At 39.5% G+C, this 24,856-nt stretch overlaps 1 protein-coding gene across 1 annotated transcript in view; it reads right to left on the bottom strand.

Annotated features, from left to right (window-relative positions):
• Window positions 1-24,555, bottom strand: part of LOC114044279 (probable C-mannosyltransferase DPY19L2) — a 152,635-nt gene extending 128,080 nt beyond the window's left edge. Inside the window, exons 1-2 of the mRNA XM_027863667.1 lie at window positions 24,231-24,555; window positions 1,982-2,006 (exon numbers count right to left, since the gene is read on the bottom strand). Of these exons, the coding sequence (XP_027719468.1) occupies window positions 1,982-2,006; window positions 24,231-24,555 (350 nt within the window). The remainder of the gene's footprint in view (window positions 1-1,981; window positions 2,007-24,230) is intronic.
• Between the last annotated feature and the right edge of the window lie 301 nt (window positions 24,556-24,856).

Genomic DNA, 24,856 nt, shown 5'->3' on the forward strand with positions numbered 1-24,856 from the left:
ACTAAAATAGAGAGAACAGATCCATTCTAACAAACTTCAATGTTAAACAGAGCTCCCTGTAGCCAACCTCATTCTTCAGTACCTGCCATTTTAAAACAAGAGATATACTTCAGTGGAATGCCAGATCTCAACTTAGTCTCATCAGTTTCCCAAGAAGTTTTGGTGGTGGAATTAGAAAAGAAATTCCTTCCTCTCTCACTGCTACAGCTAGAAAGGCCACAGTGGACGAAGTAAAGGCCAAAGAGTGGGACTGTGATATGGGAAGGTCAACTCGACATATCCTAGACTTGAAAATCCCACACAATCTCAAACCTACAAGTTCAGTACTACCTGTCAAATAGGGGTCACTGGACATGTAATTTCAATTTCATGAAATTTAATAATTTGGAAAATTCAAATCACACCAATTTTATAAGATCATATTCTTACTCTGCCAATATTTAGAAATCACACACACACACACACACACACACACACACCCAATGTGCTAAATATCAAGACTGAAGGACATTAAAACTGGAGAAGACACTATACAAGGCCATATCCCTCATTTTACAGATGAAGAAGCTCCAGTCCCAACAGAAGCTAAGGTAGTTGCCACAAGTACTGCAGTAACATTGATAGGACTGGACCCAAGATGTCCATGCACTGAATCCAACATTCTTCCCATTACACTCTACTATTTCAGAGACTGCACTGATACAAAATAAATACATTCAATACATTCCTTTTTCTTCTGTAATATGGTCATTCCATAAAGGGCATGGTATTTTAAACATTTCTATGGATTGAGCCTTGAGCCATTACACCAGACTCTTTCACTCTAAGTGGGCTGCCCTCCTCTGGACTCTATAATGCCATAGGAATCTCTTCTGTAAAATCATCTCAGGCCTGGACCTCACATCTCTTCAGTACTTCTGCTCCTGGAACCTGTGACTGGAGGGCTGAGCAGAGAGCTCCTCCCAGATCCTCTGTTGGAGAAGGGCAGCCAGGCCAGCCAGCTCTGCATTTCCCACCAAGCCTGCACTCCTCAGGACTTCACCATATCACTGTGCCCAAGACCTTCCTCTTTCCCCCTTTCAGATTCCTTTTATGTGTTGTCTTCCCCATTAGATTATAAATTCCTTGAGCTCAGGGACAACATTTTGCCTTTCTATCTCCAATGCTTAGCACAGTCCCTGGGAGATAGGCAGTTAGGTGGCACAGTGACCAGAACCATCAGGCCTGGAATCAGGAAGACCCAGGTTCACATTCGGCCTCAGACACTTCCTAGCTATGTGAATCCTGAGCAAGTCACTTAAGCCTGTTTGCTTCAGTTTTCTCATCTGTAAAATGAGCTGGAGAAGGAAATAGCAAATCATTCCAGTATCTGGAAAACCCAAAGAGGGTCAGGAAGAGTCAGACCCAATTTAAACAACTGAACAACAATAAAATAAATGCTTATTGAATGACTAAATATCTCTATGTACATATATACACACAGGAGTACCTTGCTTTACACAAGAGATCTGTTACTTCAAAGTAATACCGTTTTTCCATATATTTACATCATAATTTCAGAATGTATTTTTCTTCATTTATAACAGATTTTCAAAAGTTAAGAGTACCTAGAACTAAATGTTTCCTCTGCAAAAACTGTATCACATGTCCCAAAAGATATACACAAAACCTTCTTTCATAACAACTGAAGTTCAGGAAACAAAAACTTACATATAAGGGACCCAGAGATTTAAAGGGATTTGTTGAGCAACAAATTCTTTTACAAAAAAATATTTTATAAATAACTATAACCTATTTTGTATACATTTTTGTGAGGTCCAAATGTTACAAATCATTTTCTAAAGTGGGGCACATCTGTAATCAAATAAATTTAAAGATATCCACATATAGGCAATTCCATTTTTTAATGTGCATAAAACAGATTTGAGAAAACTTTTAAACCAAATATTCTCATTTATCACAAATTGCAACTAAATCTTACCAGTGCAAAACTCCCACAAAGGCACCTGGAAAGACAAAAAAAGTTATTAAAAGTTAATGATTATTCAGTAAAATTAGGTATAGGCAAGGAAGAATCAGAAACACATTATCTCAATAAACTAGTGTTCAATAAACCTGAGACCATAAATTGTTTGGAAAAGAACTCCCTGGGGCAGCTAGGTGGTACAGTGGATAAAGTTCTGGCCTTGGAGTCTGGAGAACCTGAGTTTAAATCTGGCCTGAGACACTTGACACTTACTAGCTATGTGACCCTGGGCAAGTCACTTAACCTCAATTGCCTAGGCCCCCCGCCCCACCCCAAAAAAACCAAACTCCCTATTTAACAAAAACTTTTGGGATAATTGGAAAACAGACCGAAATTAAATTTACATTATCTTATACCAGATACCACAATAAACTCAAAAGGGGTAAATGTTAAAAGATACACTATAAAAAAAAAAACTAAAAGGAAATCAGTTACCTTTCAAATCTATGATTTAGGGTGAAAATTCCTTAACTAAGCAAAGGACAGACATCATCATAAAAGATAAAGATTTTGAATTAACCAAATCAGTACAGTTAGGATATGATGGGAAACTGTCAACTGGGAAGAAATCTTTACATCAAATATCTCTGATAAGAAACTGCAGTAAAAAACCTTTGGGATACCTTCTATAAAGACTAAATATCATTCCCCAATGGATAAATAATCAGTGTATAAAACAAATAGTACTGAAAAGACAAACTGCAGACTACTAGCCACCACACGAAAGACTGTTTGGGATCCAAGATATATAAACAATTAACATATAAATATATATGTATATATCTCTATATGTAGATATATATATACACACACATACATATAGAGAGAGATGTGACCAAAAGCTATTTCCCAAAAGATAAGTGATCAAAGGTTATAAATAGTTTTCAAATAAATTACAAACTACTAACAACCATATGAAAGAATATTACAAAATCACTAACAAAAGAAATACAATTCTAAACAATCTTGAGGCTTTACCTCACACCCAGCAAATTTCGCAAAGGTGACAATAGATGAGAATATTCAACATTGGAGTGGCTGTGGGAAGATAGCCATAGCAGTGCATTTTTTGTGGAGTTATGAATCAGTACAACCATTTTCTTTTTTTTAATTAATTTACTTTGAAGCTTTTTAGTTTTAAATTTTTCTCCCCCTCCCTCCCCACTTCCCTCACCAAGATGGCACACAATCTGATATAGGCTATACATATACGTTCCTATTTAACATATTTTCACATTAGTGATGTCGTAAGTAAGAATTAGAACCAATAGGAGGAACTACCAGAAAGAGAAAAAAAATGCAACAGAAGAAAAAAATAGCAAATAGTATGCTTCAATCTGCATTCAAACTCCATAGTTCTTTCTTTGGATGTGGATAGCATTTTCCATCATGAGGCCTTTGGAGATGTCTTAGATCCCTGTATTGCTGAGAAGGGTTAAGTCTATCAATATTAGTACCTGATTATGTTATTGTCTTCTTTAGCCAAATCTGATGAGAGTAAGGTTCAAACAATGCTCATCACCCTCCCTTCTTTCCCTCTGCTATAATAGGTTTTTGTGCCTTTTCCTGTAATGTAATTTACCCTTGTCTGCCTCCTCTTTTCCTTTTCTCTCAGTACATTTTCTTAGTTAGATCAGATTAATCCACTTACTTGGATACATTTGACCCACTTGATTAGATTTTTTTTTTAAATCATTACATCAAAGTCAACTTATACCCAACCCCTTTTATGTATACCCCTTTAACATGGTGTAATAACAATACAGTTCTCAAGGGTTACAAGTGTCATCTTCCCTTGTAGGGATGTAAACATTTTGCCCTTATTAACAACATATTGTACGTTTCTGTCCCATTTACCTTTTTATGTCTCTCTTGAATCTTGTACTTGAAGATCAATTTTTTTGTTGAGCTCTGGTCTTTTTATCAGGAAGGTTTGGAAGTCCCCTATTTCGTTGAATATCTATCTCCTCCCCCGAAAGATCACGCTCATTTTCACTGGGCAGTTGATTCTTGGTTGTAATCCAAGCTCTTTTGCTTTACGGAATATCATATTCCACACCCTATGGTATTTTAATGTAGAAGCTGTAAGGTCCTGTGTAATCCTGACTGTGGTTCCATGATATTTAAATTGTTTCTTTCTGGCTGCTTGCAGTATTTTCTCTCTGACCTGGTAATTTTGGAATTTGGCTACTATATTCCTTAGCATTTTCAATTTGGGATCTCTTTCAGGAGGTGATTGGTGGATTCTTTCTATGGCTATTTTACCCTCTGGTTCTAGGACCTCAGGGCAGTTTTCCTTTATGATTTCCTGAAAGATTCTGCCCAGTTTTTTTTCATTGTGATTTTCAGGTAGACCAATAATTTTTAAATTGTCTCTCCTGGATCTATTTTCCAGGTCAGTTATTTTACTAATGAGATATTTTACATTTTCATCTATTTTTTTCATTCTTTTGTTTTTGTTTGACTGATTCTTGCTCTCTCACAGAGTCATTAGCTTCCATTTGCCCAATTCTAATTTTTAACAAATTGGTTTCTTTTATTAGATTTTGTACCTCGTTCCCCATTTGGCCAAATGTATTTGTTAGAGACTTGTTTTCTTCAGTGTACTTTTGTGTACTTTTTTTCCAGTTGGCCAATTGTGTTTTTTAGGGACTTGTTTTCTTCAGTGTATTTTTTTTCCAGTTGGCCAATTGTATTTTTTAGAGACTTGTTTTCTTCAGTGTACTTTTTTTCCAGTTGGCCAATTGTATTTTTTAAGGATTTGTTTTCTACAGTTAATTTTTGTCCTTCCTTTTCCAAGCTATTGACTCTCTCTTGCATACCTCTCATTTCTTTTCCCATTTTTTCTTCTCCCTCTCTCATTTGACTTTTAAAATCCTTCTTAGGCTCTTCTAAGAAGGCTTTTTGGGCTTCAGACCAGTTCATATTCCCTTTCGAGGTTCCAGATGTGGGTTTGTTGACAATGTTGTCCTCTTCACAATTTCTGCCTTGATCTTCTCTCTTCCCATAATAAGAATCTATCTTCCTGCTCATGGTGTTTGCTTATTTTCTGGCCTTTAGAAAGACTGAGCTCTCCTGCCGGAGAGCAGAGGGCACTGACCCAAGCTTCTTGTGTTGGGAGCCTTGGCCCTGGTCATTGGCTTTGTGTGCTGGGGCCTCCAGTGCTGGCAGTTGGAGGCTGTAGGGTTCTGGCAGCTTACCTGGTGTTGGGCTGGAATCAGTAACACTGGAACTCTAGGGGTAGGACTGGGCAGTGTGGCTCCTGGAGATTTCCTGCTCACCCGAACCTTTCCTTCCTTTCGCTTTCTTCAGCTCCTTTCAAGTGGGTGTTTCAGGATGTTTTTCCACCTGGGGCCCCTTGAAGCGTTGCTTCCCTTAGTTTTGCTGAGGCACTGAGAGACCCGGTTGCCGTAGAATGCTGAGGCACCTGGTAGTTTTCCAAGCTGGTTTCCTCCGGTTCCCCCGCCCTCACTGAGGCACTGGGGGATCCAGGTGTTGGTGTCTGCCTGCTTCACCTGGGTTTCAGGATCTCCTCCTGGTATGCTGAGGTGGGGCTTTCCACTAGCTTGCTGGGACACCTCCTGTTCTGTACTGCTCCCCTTCCCCCAGGACAAGAGGGGCCTTTCCCACTAATCCCTCAAGCTACCTGGGCTACTGGACTGCTGCACCCCATCTTTCTTCTGGTTCAGCTATCCCAGGGGTTTTTCCTAGGGTGCTATTTTCTGGGCTTTCCCAGTACAACCATTTTTGAAAGCAATTTGGAATTGTGAAAATAAAGTTACTAAAATGTCCATACTCTCTTGCCCAGAAATAGCACCACTAGGGCTTATTATAACCCAAATAGGTCACTGATAAGAAAAGTCCCCATATATGCTAAAATGTTTTTGTGATAGCAAATATTGGAAACAAAATAAATGATCACCAACTGGAAAATGGCTGAACAAATTGTGGTACATGTATTTAATGGAATATTAATATGCTTTTTAAAATGATTATGAAGAATAGATAGAATAAAAAGATTTACGTGAACTGATGATGCAGAGTGAAGTAAACAGACCCAAGAAATCAATATTCAGCATGACTCCAACAATGGAAATGGAAAAAGCTACCACAAAATGATCATAAGTGAATGTGGCAAAACTACAAAGAATAAGCATGGCTCCAAAGAACACATATGAGAAGACACCCCCACTTCATCCCTCTGCTGAGGTAAGAAGTTAACAGTGTGTACACTGCACATAATTTCAAACTTTTTCAATGTGTTAATCAGTTTTGCTAATTTTTTCTTCTTTTTCTTTAAACAGTATTATTTGTTATATGGGATGGCTCTCTGGGAAAGAGAAAAGAGGAATACTGGGGGAAATTTTGGTGGAGACCTTTCCTTCTGACTTACAGCTGAAACCTTCCCTCTCTGCACTGTCCACTCCCAACAATTAAAATGAGAGCTACCTGAGAGAAGGGACCACCTCACTTTTTTCTACGTGTAACCCCAGAGCTCAGCACCATGCTTGGCACATGGTAAGAACTTAATAAATGCTTCATTCATTCATTCATTCATTATTAATTGTGCTAAGGGTTGAGAATACAAACACAATCCCTGTCCTCAAGGACCATACATCCTAATAAGTGAAGACAACAATATGTAAGGGAGTGGTGGCCTGGTCTGGGAAACTGACCCAAACTATCTGCATCCAGCTGGAAGAAGAGAGTTCTGAGTGTCAGGGAGAAGGAAGAATGGGAGAGAGCTGCCTTGAGCTCCCCATACAAGTGTCACCTCTCACGCTCCCTGCAAAACCAGGGCTGCATGGAGAGACAGTCAATGACACTGGCCCTAGGTCTGGGTCTTCAGAAGAGTCAGAGACCAGTAAGGATCCTGCAGGATCTAAGATTGAATTGGCCTACACCTGGCAGTGAGAGAGTAGAATGAATGCAGAGGACTAGAGGAGGCTGGTTAGAGATATGCAGGGCATCTCTGAGTATGTTTGACTCTGGTTCATTTTCACCTTGGGTCATCATTGCAGTGTCTAGGGATAGTCACAGGGGACTGTGTCCCTCCCACTTCTTGGCTTATGCTGTTCTTGAGCCCAGACAGCAGGACCAGCACTGGCAAATCAGAAAATGATGCAACCATAATCACACACACCCAAGAGTTGGCAAATGAAGAGGCAGGACCACCCGCTTTTTAGCTGCCCAACTGACAGAGAGCTGACGCCCCCCCCCATTAGAATGAAAGCGCCTGCAGAGGAGGGACAGCCTCACTTGTATCTCCATTTGTATCTCCAGTGTTGAGCACAGTGCTTTGCACATAGGAAGTGCTTAATAAATGCTTTATTCATTCATACTTCTCCATCTGGTTGCCCTCATGATTCTTTCTGGCTTCTTAATGTCCTTCCTCAATGCTAGTGCCTTCCCTCCAATTTGATCACCAATTTACTCATGTATCTCATTTGTATGTAGTTGCTTATAGGGTGTCTCCCTCCTCAGACTGGGAGCTCATGAGAGCAGGGACTGTTCTTTGCCTTGCTTTGCGTCCTAGTGCTAAGCACAGCGCCTGGCACAGAGCTGGCACTTAACAAATGCTTCCTGACTTGAGTTACTAAACTGTGGCACCCAGGACTGATGGCAATCCTGCAGATGTGGTGCAACCAGGACCAAATATAGAGAAACTGCTACCTCCTTTTGCCCCTCGACATTCTGCACCTTTTAATGCTGCTCAAGATGAGTTTGGCTTGTTGGACTGCCACATCAACTTGCTTCTTCAGCCTGAACTTGCAGCCCATTAAAAAACCCAAACCTTTCATAGACAAATGATAGTCTAACCATGCCCCCTCATCTTACACGTGTGAAGTTAATTTTTTAAGCATAAGACTTTATATTTATTTCCACAGAATTTTGTCTAGATTCTTACTAGAGATTTGCCTAGTTTGTTAACTGCCCTTGCAGTTTTGTGTCAAAACCATCCTCACCCAGCTACCAAAGCTTAAGCACTGATTTAACCACATAACTCCCCTATTTAATCAACTGCAGTGGCTCCCTATCGCCTCCAGGATAAAACATAAACGGCTCCATTTAGCCTTTACGGCCCTAGAGAGCCTGCCCCCAACAGAACTTTTTAGGTTCTGAGGCGTTACTCCCCCTGCTATACATTGATACAGGGATAGGCACAAGCTGACCTCTAGAGGAGGGACAACCCAGAGAAAAGGGACTGGGTACCTGGAAGTGGGTGGCAAGGGTGAGAAGCCTACTTGTCCGTCCCACTTTCCCTTCCAGCAGAGGAGTTCCCATATTGAGCCTCCTGGAGTGAGGGTTGGTACAGTTCCTGGACCTAGTAGAATCTAGAGGTGACAAGCAGCAAGAGATACAGCCAGAGTCATGAACAAACCCAAACCCGGCCCTTCATGAGCACTAGATGTTCAAAAATGAATCATATTCTGACAATCGAGGAAAATCCTGGTTGATATATGAGCTAAAGAGATTTGTTTGTAGGAAGCCCCCAAAATTGAACCTGGTACATATACACATGCAATTAAGTGGCACTGTGTATAGAACAGTGGGCTTGGTTGCTGAGTTTATATCCAGTCTCTGACACTTCATAGCTTTGTGACCCTGTCACTTAGCCCTGTTTGTCTCAGTTTCCTCATCTGTAAAATGAGTTGGAAAAGGAAATAGCAAACCACTGCAGTATCTCTGCCAAGGAGTCACAGAGTCGAACACAACTAAAATGACTTAACAACAGCAGCATATAAATCCAGATTTGGGGTCCTAGGCCATGATTTATTGTTGTTATTGTTGTTGCTGTTTTTATTTATTTATACCACTATATCTGAAAAAGGCTTGCTAGTTTCCAGAGCACTTTCACATTTATTATCTCACTGATCCTCTGGGTGTTAGTGTTCTCTCCTTCCTCAGATTATATCGCATTTACATATTTGCACGATGTATTTACTATGTAGTAGTAGTTTGTGTCTTTGTATCTCCAGTACCCACCAAAATGTCTCACACACTAGATACTTATTTTGAATGGAAATTTTAAAAAATATAACACGATTAAGTTCTCTAACATAAAAGCCTAAAGGAAAAAAAATTCTAAAGGAAAATTCTAAAGTGAAAAAAAGGAAAAGCATCAACGGATGGTAGAGAAGAAATTTTAAAGGCTAAATTAGACTAGTTAATAAATATTAGTGAAATTTTAAAAGGATTCTAGTTCAGGTTTTAAAAAAATCCAAGATGATATAAAAGAGCAATTAAAAAACTGCAAAATTATATCCAAGGCCTAAATACATCAATGGATTAGCAGGTTAACAGAATAAATTAAATTGAGAAAAGATCAAAAAACAATAAAAATGAAATTGAAGGAGGTGGAGCCAACACAGCAGAGTAACAGAAAGAAGAATAGCAAAGTTTCCCAAAAAAACTACTCCTAGGAGATCTAGAAAACTCACCAGACTGAATCCTGATGGGGAAATCCGAGATAAAGTCTGAATGAATCATTTTTCCAGCCCAGGCAGGCACAGGGAGACAAACATCCTCATTTCTCACCTGGCTGTGCTACTTTGGAATTTCTCTGACTACTCTACCATACTTATCAATCATCCTACAGGATCTATTAGCCTTAGTACTCATACCTCCTCACTACCTTCTTCCCTTCTTATTGAAGGCTGGAGCCACCAACTCCACAAGTACCATTTAAAGAGGGAGCTCAGGTTGGAGGGGCCAGAGCCAAGATGGAAGAGTAAAAGGAGTGACTTGCTTGAGTTCTCCCCCAAACCCCTCCAAATACCCGTAAAAAATGGCTCTAAACAAATTCTAGAGCAGCAGAACCCACAAAAAGGACAGAGTGAAACAAATTTCCAGCCCAAGACAACCTGGATGGTTGATTAGAAAGGTCTATGGCACTGGACTCAGAGAGAAACACAGTTCAGTGTGGGCACGCAGGCAAAAACCAGGCCCCAGCAAACCTAGAGCAGGCCTTGGGACTGAATCATTGGCAGCTGCGGCAGTTTCCAGACTTATCAACCCACAAACACCAAAGACAACTTAGAAGGTCAATAGGAAAAGTCTGTGACTGCGGTGAAAGAGTAGCTCAGTCCCAGCCCCGGCAGCAGCCCCAGGGCAATGGCTGCTTCCAGAGCTCTCAGCCCACAGAATGAGGGGGAATCAAGTGGCTGATCAGAGGGGGATTGCAGGGATCTCTTTGCTGGGGCTGAGGCAGGATTCTCTTGGCTTTGCCCATGCTTGGATCTGGGTCACAGTTATGGGTGGCAACCCTGAGGCAAGGAGGAGTGCTAGCGTGGTAGAGCTTGAAGTGGTGGTGGAGAGGGAATCCTCCTCACAGTTCCAAGGCAGAAAAGAGTGCCTGTTGTCACTCACAGACAAGAGCACAGGCCAGGAAAGGAGTAAACACCTCGCCCTTGATCATACCACCTCGGAAGAAGTGAAAACTTAAAGGACCCTAGACTCTGAAAACAGCTGCACAAAACCCCCGAAGCTTGGGACAGTACATTCTCCACACTGGAAGCAGACACCTACCTTAACAAAGAGTTTAAAACTCAAGTAATTGGCTGGGATCATGAGCAAACTTTGCCAAAAAAAAAAAAAAAGTCAGACCATAGAATCTTTCTTTGGTGACAAAGAAGATCAAAACATATAACCAGAAGAAGACAACAAAGTCAAAACTCCTACATCTAAAGCCTCCAAGAAAAATATGAATCAGTTCTAGGCCATGAAAGAGCTCAAAAAGGATTTTGAGAAGCAAGTAACAGAAGCAGAAGAAAAACTGGGAAGAGATGAGAGTGATGTAAGAACATCATGAGAAACTAGTCAACAGCTTGCTAAAGGAGACCCAAAAAAATACTGAAGAAAATAACACCTTAATAAATAGCCTAACCCAAATGGCAAAAGAGGTCCAAAAAACCAACGAGGAGAAGAATGCCTTAAAAAGAAGAATTGGCCAAATGGAAAAGGAAGTCCAAAAACTCACTGAAGAAAATACTTCCTTAAAAATTAGAATGGAGCAATTTTCTGAGAAATCCAGACACTGTAAAACAAAACCAAAAGAATGAAAAAATAGAAGACAACGTAAAATATCTTACTGGAAAAACAACTGACCTGTAAAATATATCTAGGAGAGATAATTTTAAAATTATTGGACTATGTGAAAGCCATGATCAAAAAAATAGCCTAGACATCATCTTTCAAGAAATTATCAAGGAAAACTGCCCCAATATTCTAGAACCAGAGGGTAAAATAGAAATGGAAAGAATCCATCAATCACCTCCTGAAAGAGATCCCCAAAGAAAAAACTTCTAGGAATATTGTAGCCAAATTCCAGAGTTCCCAGGTCAAGGAGAAAATATTGCAAGCAGCCAGAAACAATTCAAGTATTGTGGAAACACAATCAGAATAACACAAGATTTAGCAGCTTCTACATTAAGTGAATGCAGGGTTTGGAATATGATATTGCAGAGGGCAAAGGAGATAGGATTATAGCCAAGAATCACCTACCCAGCAAAACTGAGTATGATCCTTCAGGGAAAAAAAATCCTTCAGAGATGGATAGAAAATCTGACTTTCAAATATAAGACTCAAGAGAAACATGAAGAGGTAAACAGGAAAAAGAAATCATAAGAGACTTATTAAGGTTGAACTGTTTACATTCTTACGTGGAAAGATGATATTTGTAACTCATGAGACCTTTGTCAGTATTAGGGTAGTTGGAGGGAAAAATATTATATGTATAGATAGAATGATAGATAGAGGGCACAGGGTGAGTTGAAGATGAATGGGTGATATCTGGAGAATAAAATTAAGGGGTGAGAGGATTATACTGGGAGGACAAAGGGAGAGTTAGAATGGGGTAAATTATCTCACATAAAACAGACAAGAAAAGGCTTTTACAGTGGAGGGGAAGTGGGGGAAGGTGAGAAGGAATGACTGAATCTTATTCTCATCAGATTTGGCTTAAGGAAGGAATAACATGCACACTCATTTGAGTATGTTGGACTGGATTACATAAAGCCAACCACATCACCTAAAAAAATAAATAAATAAAAGAGGGAGCTCAGACATTTCCCACCTGGTTACATTACTTTGAGACTTTAGTGTGTTGTCTTCCCTCCTTAGACTGTAAGCTCCAGTCCCTGAACTGTCTTTCTTTTTTTGTATTTCTATCCCTGGCACATAGCGAAGTGCTTGACATAGAGTAAATGTTTAATAAATGTTTATTTACCATTGACTGTTTATTGAGACACAAGGGTCTATGGACACTAAAGAAGAGGTCTGGACAGAAGCATGATACGCGAAGCATTTTAGTGCATGAAGATGCTGTGCACCCCTCCATACAAGAGCACCTCAACAGGAATAGGTGCCAACTGGCAGCTTTGTCACCCTCTACTCCATTCAGTCACAGGTCCAGGGTGGACTGAGAAGGGGATCTGCACCCAGGGTAGAATTGCAGGATAAGGGGTAAGCACAGGGCCCTATGCTATATAGAGGAGAGAGGAGTCAGTTAAGAAGCTAACAGAAACTATGTGACTCAGATCCGAGGAGCAAGGTGGGGTTTCAATTCCACCTTCTGGACCAGGCTGAAGCCTACAGAGGTATAATCAGGGCAGGAATCCTAGGCCAAATGGCAGCCTGCAGTAATGTCACTCTGAACTAGCAGAGCTTCCCAACTGGCTTGACAGTGGCTGGGTCCAGTGTCTGGATGTGTATCTCAGACCCCAACTCAACTTAGGAACTAAGCTGTCCCTGAGATCCCAGAATAATACAACCCTCAGTACTTCCAAGGAAGCAGAAACAGGACCCACCCAGACTTGTCCTCCTGAAGTGCACAGAGCCAGGCACTAACTTCAAGTCTAAAGTAAGGAAATAGGCTGGAAAATAAACTAACAAAAAAGGTATCTCATCATAAAAAGTTTTTATGAGTAGTTAATTTATTATTAATTAAATTAATTAATTTCTCTACTTCTAGGTTTGTGGCTTGATTGCCCCTCTCATCATCTTTTATGACTCCAAAACCTATTACAAGCAAAGCCTCAGAGAAAAACACAGCATGAACACAAATTCGACTAGAATTCCAAAAGAGATGAAGTGAGAGTTTTTAAAAGGTAAAAATCATTTCATAAATGAGAATGCTAAAGGAAAATGGAAAAGAAAAGAGAGTTATGAAAGAAAGAATTAGAAAGGGAGTTAACAGCGTGGCAGAAGAGGTACAAAACCTTGCCCAAGCAACAAACTCCCTAAAAATAAGAATGCACCAAGTAGAAGACTATGGGATGAGAAATATTAAAACAAAGTCAAAAGACTAAAAATAGAAGAAAATGTAAGGAATCTCACAGCAAAAACTGACCTGGAAAACAGATAGAGAAGAAAAGATTTAGGAACCATTGTACTACCTGAACACCACGACCATAAAAAGAGCCCACATATCATATTTCAAGATATCTGAAAAGAAAACCATCCAGATATCTCAAAACCAGAAGGCAAAGTGAAAACAAAAAGAATCCACTGGTCACCTCCAAACAGAAATCTCAAAATGAAAATTCACAAGAATACGACAGCCAAAATCCAGAGCTTCCAGGTCATAGAAAAAATACCACACGCAGCCAGAGAGAAAGAACTCAAGTACCAAAGAAACACTGTCAGGATCACACACAATTAAGTAGTTACCACTATAAAGGAGCAGAGAGCCTGGAATACAGTATTGTAGAAGGCAAAGGACATAGGCTTACAGTCAAGAATAACTTACCCAGCAACAGAGAATAATCTGACGGGGGAAAAAAATCAACTTTTGATGACACAGAAGACTTCCCAAACATTTCTGATTACAAGACCAGAGCTGCAGAGAAACTTTGAATTTCAAACACAAAATAAGAGAAACATCAAAAGGAAAACAAATGAATAATCATGAGGGAGTAAGCAAGGAAAAATAGCTTACATTCTAATATGAGGAGATGATCTATGTGTCCCCTCTGAACTCGAGCATCATCAAGGGTCATAGAGGAAGTCTAATTAGACAAGGCCTGTTACATCTTGATGGTCTTAAGAGAAAAATGAAAAGAGGGGAAGAGAAATGTTCTGGGGGAAGGGGATGATTAGGAAGTATTACCTCATGTAATAAAGGTGCACAAATAGACATCTATTCAAACAAAGGAGTGGGTGGGGAAGCAGCTGACAATTCAACCTCACTCTCATCTGAACTTGTCAAAAGAAGGGAGAATACATTACACGGCTGGATGAAGAAATACATTTCATTCAACAAGTTAACAGGTGGGAAAGGGAAGGAGGAGGAATTAGAAGAATAGATGAAGGGAGGGGTCAGTCCTAAGCAAAACAAGCTCTAAGAATGCACGAAAATATAGGTCTTTAGTGAGCAGGGCAAAAAACTGGGGAATGGCAGAACAAGTTATGTTATATAAAGGTAATGGAACACTTTGGGGCTATAAGAAATGCTGAAGAGAAGGACTTATGAGCAACTGGGGAAGACTTGTACCAACAGGACAATGACAACAACACGGTAAAGCCAAACAACTTTGAAACACTTAGGAACTCTGATCATTGCAGCAACCAATCACAACTCTAGAGCACTACTGATGAAAATGCTACTCACTTCCCGATAGAGGGGTGAAGGGCTCAGAGTTACAGAAATGAGACTTTTTTTTAAATATGGCCAATGCAGAAGTTTATTTTGCTTGAATATACCTATCTGTAACTGCGGTTTTGTTTTTCTTTTGTTCTCAATTGGGAAGAGGTAGGAGGAGAGAGGAGGCAGATTTTTGTTGACATGAAAAAATAAAATATAATTTTTAGAAAGTGAAACTAGAGAACAAGACTAGGTTGTAAGAGAGCTAAAAAATCAATTAATAAGTATGCAGGACAAAAATAAGAACTCTGGAAGGCAAACCAAGAAGTATAAATGTCCCAGAAGAAACCAGAAAAGCAAAAAGCTCAAGATTATATCTGAGGACATAATTAGAAAAGAACACAATTCCAGCATCAGGTAAAGCACTCCTAATCAGGGAGAATACACAGGATATCAGCATGATGTACAATAGCAACTGATCAAAGAGGCACACAATTTTAAAACTACAGAATTACAAAGACACTTTACCCAAGTGCTAAGAAAGAAAAAAAAAATTGTGTTTATAACAACTTCTATAAGAATAACTACTAATGAACACAGAAAAAAATGAAAGCTGAACAAAAATTTATAAAAGACTTTTAAAAAAGAATATTGGTCCCCAAATCATATACCTGCAAACATGACCATACTATTTGAAAACAAGAAAATTTTCTTCAAAAACAAACAAAACCTAGAAATTTTTATCAAGAAAAAGCTGTAAATAAGTGGTAGTTACAAGCAGCAAAATAAAAAACTCAAACTAACTGAATGACAAATTCTTAAGAAAAATAATAAGCACTTTGCCTGTTAATAACAGTGGTTACAATTTTTGTATAATATGCAAACAAACATGCAAATATATAATATATGAAATTATGAAGTATCCTAACTAATAATAATAATCCTAACCATAATAAAAGCAATCAAATTAGAGTTTGAGTAAGAATGTGTATTATGAAAAACATAACACTGTAAAGAAAACTCAAACACACCCAAAATTTACCATAAAAAGAGTTTTGACACAGATGAAAAAGTAGCATAAAAAAAATGGAGGAAAAGGTAAAGGAGTTGACAGTCCTAAAGAAAAATTACAATATCGTGGAATATAAGGGGGTAATAAGATGAAACCTCAGTCACCTTCTACTAGATGAAACTATGCCCATCTACAACACATCCAAAAAGTAATCAACACGCTTTTGCCTGAAGGCTGGTTTGGTTGTAAAAGAGAATTCACAACCTCCTGAGATAATCCTTTCCACTCTGGATAACCCTAATTGTTTGGAAGTTTTGCCTTATATCAATCATAAGTCTGCCTCTACCAACTTTTACCCATTGCTCCTAGTTCCTCCTCCTTGAAACAAACAAATCTAATCTGTCATCCACATGACACTTGAGAAAGCTGAAAATTACTAGTTCAAAATGTCATTATTAGTAAAGAAAAAGAGAGCATACCAAGAAAATCTAATTGTCTGAGCAAAAAATTAATAGAGCCAATAAATGAGATCAATCAACAAGACTGCAGGATATGAAAGTAACCCATAAAAACCATTTGTATTCTTATTTTCTAGAAATAAAAATCAAGAAGACATCATAAAAGACCCTATTTACAAAAACCAAAAATATTATTTTGGAATTAACCTAACTAGAAATACACATGAATGACCTGATTAAGACCACATAAAATAATAATGACTAAATAAATGTCATTTAAGCACATTTTTTAAACACACAGAAGACAAGAGACTCCACAGGAATCCCAATAAGTAATGCAGCTCTAAAAGTTGCATTTTAGACTTTGGGTCAAAATGGTTGCCTGAAAGGAGACATACTGCCAACTCTCATATACCTACTACAGCAAAAACCTTGAAGTTCACAACATACCAGCCAATAACCAAAAAATCCAGTGAGAAATTAGTTATTTCTTCTATCCCTGAACCACACAAGAAAGCCAGCCAGACAAGATGGTGAGAAAAGACAGGAAGTTGCCTGAGCTCTCCCCAATTCCCTTCGAAACAACTTTAAATCACACCTCAAAATTTCTGGAGCAACAGAAGTGTTGAGCTTTAGGGGTGGTGGGACCCCAAAATGATGACACCCGGGTCCTGCCTGTGAATTCAATCCTAGTCTTCTTTCAGCCAAAGATAAGGTTTATTAAAGATCCGCCATATTGGCCAGACTCTTAAGGAATCTGAACATTTGTGACACTAAGCAAGCTAGACAGAATCTGAGTTCTTGACCAGATTTTAAGAATCTGAGCACCTTAATGAAGACGAGATGGATTTTATATACAGAAAAACTGTGGGAGGGATCTAAGAGTTGCCAAATAGTCTGGGTGAAACAATTTTCCAGCCCAAAATAACATAGAAAGACTGTCTCACCTTGGTTGTGTAAAAGGGGAGACCAGCCTAGTACTGGCAGTATCTCGGCAAGCCAGCAGGAGTGCCAACCTCCCCTCCCCAGCACAAATCAGCAACTGAGGCCCCATGGCCCAAGCTCAGCAGGCCAGTTGCAGAGTAAGCCAGCTATAAGGCCTCCAGCCCCAACACAGCAGGCTTGTGGTCAGAACTGACAGGCCCAAGGGGCCCAGAAGGTGAACCACCAGCCCCAGAGGCCTCAGTGCAGCAGTCTAGACTAGGCCAGGTGACTCTAGACTAGGCCAGGTGACCCCAGCACAGCAGGTGAGACACCAGCCCCAAAGCCAGAAGACCCAGCCCAGCAACTTAGCGACCAGGCCCCAGGTCCCCAATGCGAGAAGCTTGGGACAGTGCTCCCTGTATTCCAGGAGCAGAACTCAACTTTAAAAGTCACTATATAGGCTAGAAAAAGCAAAAAACAAACAAAAAAGCCCTGACCATAGAAAGTTCACGAAGCAACAGGGAAGATCAAAACAAAACTCAGAAGAGGCCAACTGCAAAACACCTAATGGGAAGCCTCAAAGAGAAATATGAATTGGTCTCCCAGCCCAAAAGGTCCTTCTGGAAGAGCTCAAAAAAGATTTTAAAAATCAAATAAGAAAAGTAGAAGAAAAATTGGGAAAAGAAATAGAATGATGCAAGAGAATCATGAAAAAAAAGACTCAACAGCTTGGTAAAGAAAGCACAAAAGAAAAAAAAATAGAAAAAGATGTACCCCCAAAAAAAAAAAACTCCTTAAAAAAAATAGAGTTGGCCAAATGGAAAAGGAGGTACAAAAACTAACTGAAGTAAATAATTCCTTAAAAATTAGAATTAGGAGGGGCAGCTAGGTGGTGTGGTGGATAGAGCACTGGTTCTGGAGTCAAGAGGACCTGGGTTCAAACCCAGCTTCAGACATATAACACTCACTTGGGCAAGTCACTTGACCCCAATTGCCTCACCTAAATAAAAAAGATTTTTTCTAAAATAAAAAAAAATAGAATTGGTCAAGTAGAAGCTAATGACTCTTTGAGACATCAAGAATCAATCAAACAAAACCAAAATAATGAAAAAATAGAAGAAAATGTAAAATATTTCATTGGAAAACACTGATCTGGAAAATAGATTCAGAAGAGACAATTTAAGAAGTACTGGACTATCAGGGCAGCTAGGTGGCGCAGGGGATAGAGCACCGGCCCTGAAGTCAGGAGGACCTGAGTTCAAGTCTAGCCTCAGACCAAACCCTTGACACTTACTAGATGTGTGATCCTGGGCAAGTCACTTAACCCCAACTTCCTTAAAAAAAAAAAAGAATAATTAAAACTCTAGCAAAGTTGCAGGATATAAAATAAACCCACATAAATCATTAGCATTTCTACATATTACCGACAAAGAACCCAGCAGCAAGAGGTAGAAAGAAATTCCATTAAAAGTAACCAGATAATACAAAATATTTGGGAGTCCATCTGCCAAGACAAACCCAGGAATTATATGAACACAATCACAAAACACTTTTTTCACACAAATAAAGCCAGATCTAAACAACTGGAAAAACATCAGCTGCTCATGTATAAGCCAAGCCAATATAATAAAAATGACAATTCTATCAAAATAATTTGCTTATTCAGTGCCATACCAATCAAACTACCAAAAAACCATTTTACAGAGCTAGGAAAAAAATAACAAAATTCATCTGAAGAACAAAAGGTCAAGAATATCAAGGGAATTAATGAAAAAAAAATGTAAAAAAAGGTAGTAAAGGCATACCAGATCTCAACCTATATTATAAAGCAGCAATTATCAAAACTATCTGGTATTGGCTAAGAAACAGAGATTAGTGGGACAGATTAAGTATACAAGACATAGTAGTAATTAACCATAGTAACCTAGTATTTAATCAGCTTCTGGGATAAGAACTTACTATCTGACAAAAATTGCTTGGAAAACTGGAAAACAGTATGGCAGAAACTAGGTATAGACCAACATCTTACACCATATACCAAGATAAAGTCAAAATGAGTACGTGATTTAAATATAAAGGGTGATACCATAAGCATATTAGGAGAGGAAGGAATAGTTTATCTGTCAGATCTACAAAGAAGAATTTTTGACAAAACAACACATAGGTAACACTGCAAGATGTAAAATGGACTTTTGATTATATTAAATTCAAAAGGTTTTGCACAAATGAAACCAATGCAACCAAGATTAGAAGGGAAACTGAAAACTGGGCAATGATTTTTATGGTGCCTCTGATAATGGCCTCATTTCTCAAATATGTAGAGAACTGAATCAAATTTATAAGACTACAAGTCATTCCCCAACTGATAAACAGTCAAAGGATATGAACAGGCAGCTTTCAGAAAAAGAAATCAAAGTCTTCTATAGTCATATGAAAAAAAAATGCTCTAAAGCACTACTAATTGGAGAAATGCAAATTAAAACAACTGTGAGGTACCACCTCACACCTGTCAAATTGGCTAATATGACAGAAAAAGAAAATGATAAATGTTGTAAACGATATGGAAAAATTAGAGGACACTAATGCCCTGTTGGTGGAGTTGTGAACTGATCCAACCATTCTAGAGAACAACTTGGAACTAAGGCCAAAGGGCAATCAAATTGGGTGTACCCTTTGATCCAGCAATGTCACTACTAGGTCTATATCCCAAAGAGATCCTAAATAAGGGGGAAAGGCCTACATTTACAAAAATATTTATAGCAGCTCTTTTTGTGGTAGCAAAGAATGGAAATTGAAGGGATGTCCATCAATTGGGGAAGGCTGAACAAGTTGCGGTATAGACTGTAATGGAATACTACTGTGCGATTACGAATAATGAGCTGATTTCAGAAAAACCATGGAAAGACTTAAGTGAACTTAAAAGAACATTGTACATAGTAACAGCACCACTCTGTGATCATCAACTCTGAATGACTTAGCTCTTCTCATCAATACAGTGATCTAAAACAATTCCAAAGGATTCATGATGGAAAATGCTATCCACATCCAGAGAAAGAGCTGATGGAATCTGAATGCACATTTAAGCAAACTATTTTCACTATCTTTATTTTTTTGTGTTTTTTTTTCCTTTTGGTCTATTTCTTCTTTCCCAACATCACTAATATGGAAATATGTTTTACATGACTGTACATATATAACCTATATCAAATTGTTTACCATTTTAGGGAGGGAAAAGAAAGGAGGAAGGGAGAAAATCTGGAACTCAAAAAAATTTTTAAATGAATGTTGAAATTATAATTGTTAAAACATGTAGGGGGCAGCTAGGTTGGGCAGTGGATACAGCACCAGCCCTGAAGTCAGGATGACCTGAGTTCAAATCCAGCCTCAGACCAAACACTTGACACTAACTAGCTGTGTGACCCTGGGCAAGTCACTTAACCCCAATTGCCTTTAAAAAAGAACCATGTAACTGGAAAAAATAAAATACTATTCAAATAAGAAGAAAAAAAAGTCAGTCAAAAAAAGCCAACAAAGCAATAGGATGGGGAATTCCTCCAACACTAGCCTCTCCCAATTTGACCAGAGACGAGAAACAAGTTATCTGCAAGGCTCTATGTCAGGAGGTAGTACAAGTGGAAGGATCCCCTGAGAAAGCTTCAGAGTAGAGACCATGGAAGCCTGGGGAGCAGCAGCACCCAGTTACCAATGTGTTACTGCAGTGCTTGGATCCAGATGGCCCAAATCCAGGGGCTCCAAGTTCCCTAATACTCTGTTCTGAAAAATCAGAAAGGGTCCTTAAGATTTAGTACTTTGAACCTCAAAGATCAAGGAAGGCCTAACCCCAGGTAATGGAGGTCACCACATAAGAACCCAAAGACTCAATATCAGATCAAGCAGGGTCAAACATTCCACCTAAAAGCAAATCAGGACGCAGAACCTGGGCCTGATACAAAGCCTCAATTCATAAACTGAAGCTGTAGAGATAAGTAACTCAAAGAAAATACCAACTAATATCAAAAACATGTAGATCAAGAGATCCTCAAAAAGAAGGCTCTGAAAGCAATGTCTCAAAGGAAAAAAAAATGGATATTCCAAAAGGACTATACTGACACCTAGAATAAATGAAGCAAGATAAAAATTAAATAAAAGCTCTGGATAAAAGAAGTGGAAGAATAACAAATAGTTTAGAAGGGAAAATGGTAATCAAGAAATGAAACTCCTGAAAATTGGAACAGACCAAAGAGAAATCAGTGATTCTGTGAAACAGCAAGAATTATAAGAACAAAATCAAAAGGTTGAAAAAATAAAAGGCAATATAAGATAGCTGATATCAAAAACAAAAAAATTTAGAAAGCAAATTTAAAGAGAGTTAATTAAAAATCATTGGACTACCTGAAAACTATGATTTTTAAAAAAAGCAAGCCTGAATACCATATTTCCAGAAATCTTAAATAAAAACTGTCCAAGTCTATTTGAACCAGAAGATAAATATAGAAAGAATCCACCAATCAGCTCCTAAAAGGAAGCCCAAAAGGAAAAGTCCCTGGAATATCAGTCAAAATCTAGCTCCCACATCAAAGAAAAAAATACAGCAACCATCCAGAAAGAAGTTCAAGTACCAAAAAACCACAATGAGAATCACCTTACAAAAAAGGAAAGGCGATCTTGGAATGCATACAAAAAAAGGATATAAGCTCATGATCAAGAATAATACACCCTGAAAAGCTCAATATCATCTTATAGAGGAAAAAAAATGGACATTTAATGGAATTTCAAGCATTCCTTTATGAAAAGACCAAAGTTTAATAGGAAACTAGGAAATACAAACACAAGATTCTAGAGAAACCTAGGAAGAGGAATATATTACTTAGGAAGATTTGTAGATATATTTGAGCAAATGAAAGGAGATGTAGGATGATGTGGTGCTAACATTCTGATGGGGAAAAAGGAACAAGAATCTCCAGACCCTAATGTCTTTAAAGAGGACTGAAGATGGTAAAAATGAACAGAGATCCTATAGCTGGATCAGTTCTGTTCAGAGGGTCTGATGATAAGAAAAGGGAGTTTTTTAATAAAGAACGGGGTGGAACTCGCTATTTCTCATGATTGGGGTAGCTGAGAAGAAGAGTATATAAACAAGAGGGCAAGACACCGGGAGTAAGCATCATATTAACCTTGCTCTTACCTGAAAAGGAAAAAGAGGGTTGAACACACAAACAGCATAGTATAGAAGAAACCAAAAGGATCAAATCTCGAGCAAGAAACTGATGGCCTAATAGCAAGGAGTTCTTTACTTTCTGTGCCACAAAACCCTTTGAAGCCTGGTGAAGTCTATGGGTCCCTTCTCAGAATATTATCTTAAAATGCATAAAATAAAATACATAGGATTACAAAGGAAACCAGTTATATTGAAATACAGTTATTAAAAAAAATTTAAGTTAAGAAATTCCTGAAAGTAAGGCCCAAGGAGTATTTCATACTTACTGTCAACTGATAAGACAAGGTCCAAACTACCAGAGGGGTGAAGAGTCAGAAAAAATAACAGCAAAATTAATTTGGAGGGATAAAATATTTAGAAAATGAAAAAGTAGGAATAAAGAGGGTATAGCACTTCCAGGTGTCAAATTATATTATAAAGCAATAATCATCTAAATTCTTTGGTATTGGTATAAAAAACAGAAAATAGATCAGAGGAACATACTAGATAAGGAAGAATCAGAAACCAATTAAAGTCAATAATCAAGCATCCAATAAACATAAAAATATAAGACACTAAACTTTCTATTTAGAAAATCTGCTGGGTAAATTGGAAAGCAGTTTAGCAGAAATTAGGTTTACACCATCATCTTACACTAGATATCACAATAAACTTAAAATGGATGTGTGACCTAAATATTAAAGGTCCTACTATAAAAAATATTGTAAAAATCAGTTATCTTTCAAAAGTGAAGGGAGAGAGTTCTTTAGCCAAAAGATATAGCAGATCACAAAGAATACAGTTTTGATTACATCAAGCTGAAAAACCTTTGAACAAAATCAATTAAGCTAGGATAAAAGCAAAGCCATCAAATAGAAAGAAGTCTTTGCATCAAATATCTGATACCAATATTAAGTCTTCTACCCAAGATACACAGTAAATTAACACAAATACTTAATCATTCCCAAAGAGAAAAGTATTAAGAAGCTATGAAAAGTTCTCAAAAGAATTGCAAACTACTCACAACTATGCAAAATATAGCTCCAAAGCACTGATAATAAAACTGCTAATCAACACACCTTCAAAGTTTTATCTCACACCCAGCAAATTGATAAAGATGGCAAAAGATGGGTATATGGTAACTGTTGGAGGGGCTATGGAAAGGCAGGTACACTAACATACTATCGTCGTAACTCTGACCATCCAACCATTCTGGACAGCAATTTGTAATTATTCTGCTTAAAAAGCGATTAATAAGGCCAACCCTTTTAATCACTTGGTATTTATACCCTCAAAAAGATAAAAGACACAAACAAAAGTCCTCAGAACATTAAACATATGTACATATATATTTATATACACACATATATATACACATATATAGCAGCAGGCATTATGATAGCCAATAATTAGAAACAAAGTGCTGGCCAGTAAACAAAACAGTGGTAGGTGACTAGAATGGAATATTACTGTACTGTAAGGAACAAAGAATATGAAGAATTCAGAGAAGCATGGGAAGGTTTAGATGACCTGATGCAAAGTGAAGCAAGCCGCTGGACAAATAACACAGACAACTATAACAATGTGATATGATCAGAGATGAGGAAACTGTGGCCCTGAGAGTACCTTCCAGCAGAATGCCTCGTTTGAATATTTGCACATACTTTGTTCCGGCCACAGACTATAAGCCCCTGGAGGGAAAGGGCTGTCTTTGTATCACGCCTAACACAGTGGCTAGCACCTCCTGAGCCTCTCCGGGCATTAGCGGCCCATTTCTGCTCGGCACTGTGCGAGGCCTGACGATTGTAACACGAGGGAGTCTGGCCTAAATTCTACGAAAGCGATTTAAAGCCAGGCGCGGGTTACTGCCCAGGGAGGGAGCTCTGCCGCTGCTACCCGGGCCGCCTCGGGCTTCGGCCTCTGTCTCGGTCTCCCAAGAGAAGGGGCCGGGCCGGGCCTCCCACAAGGTGGTCCGGATGCGGGGGGGGAGGGGGGCACTCACGCGGCACCCCGACGCTGCGGGGGCTCACCTATGGTCAGCGTCAAGTTCCACGAGAAGCGCTGGTTGTGCCGCAGCCCAGGCAGCGTCTCCGCGAACAGGCCGAGGAGGGGCCGCACAGCGGCGATCAGCAGCCGGCGCAGCAGCGAACCCCAGGCATGCCCCTTGCGGCCGCCGCCCCCCGACAGGTGGATGGACGCAGGCGACGAGGGTCGCGGCCCCTTGCTGCACTTGTCCTCGGTATGAGGCCTCCGCTTGCCGCTGCCCATGCCCCGGCGGCTGCGCACGGGGCATCGGGGGGCCTGGACCCCCTTGGACGGAACGTCCTTGTTCTTGCTCCTCGTTTGCACGACCATCTTCTCATAGTCCCCGCGCGGGGACCGGCCTGAGCCAACAGCAGAGGCCTGGCTGCCGGCGGAGGCGGCCCGCCGCCGCCAGCCTCAACTGCTCCTCGCTCCGCCCACCGTTGCCTCTCCTCAGGTTGTCACGGTGACCGCTGGACGTCCGCGAGGCCACGACGTCCGCGAGGCCACGACATCCGGCAACCGCGTGCCGGCTCCTGCTGCGCGCGCAGACTCTCCTCTCACTGCGCAGCCTCCCGGCCCTTGGCAGCCTGGGGACCACATGCAACCTCTCCTCCCAGTGCGCAGCCTCCCG

This window comes from Vombatus ursinus, unplaced genomic scaffold (assembly GCF_900497805.2).
Source record: "Vombatus ursinus unplaced genomic scaffold, bare-nosed wombat genome assembly UNPS02014773.1, whole genome shotgun sequence".
In the NCBI taxonomy this organism is placed as follows: domain Eukaryota; kingdom Metazoa; phylum Chordata; class Mammalia; order Diprotodontia; family Vombatidae; genus Vombatus; species Vombatus ursinus.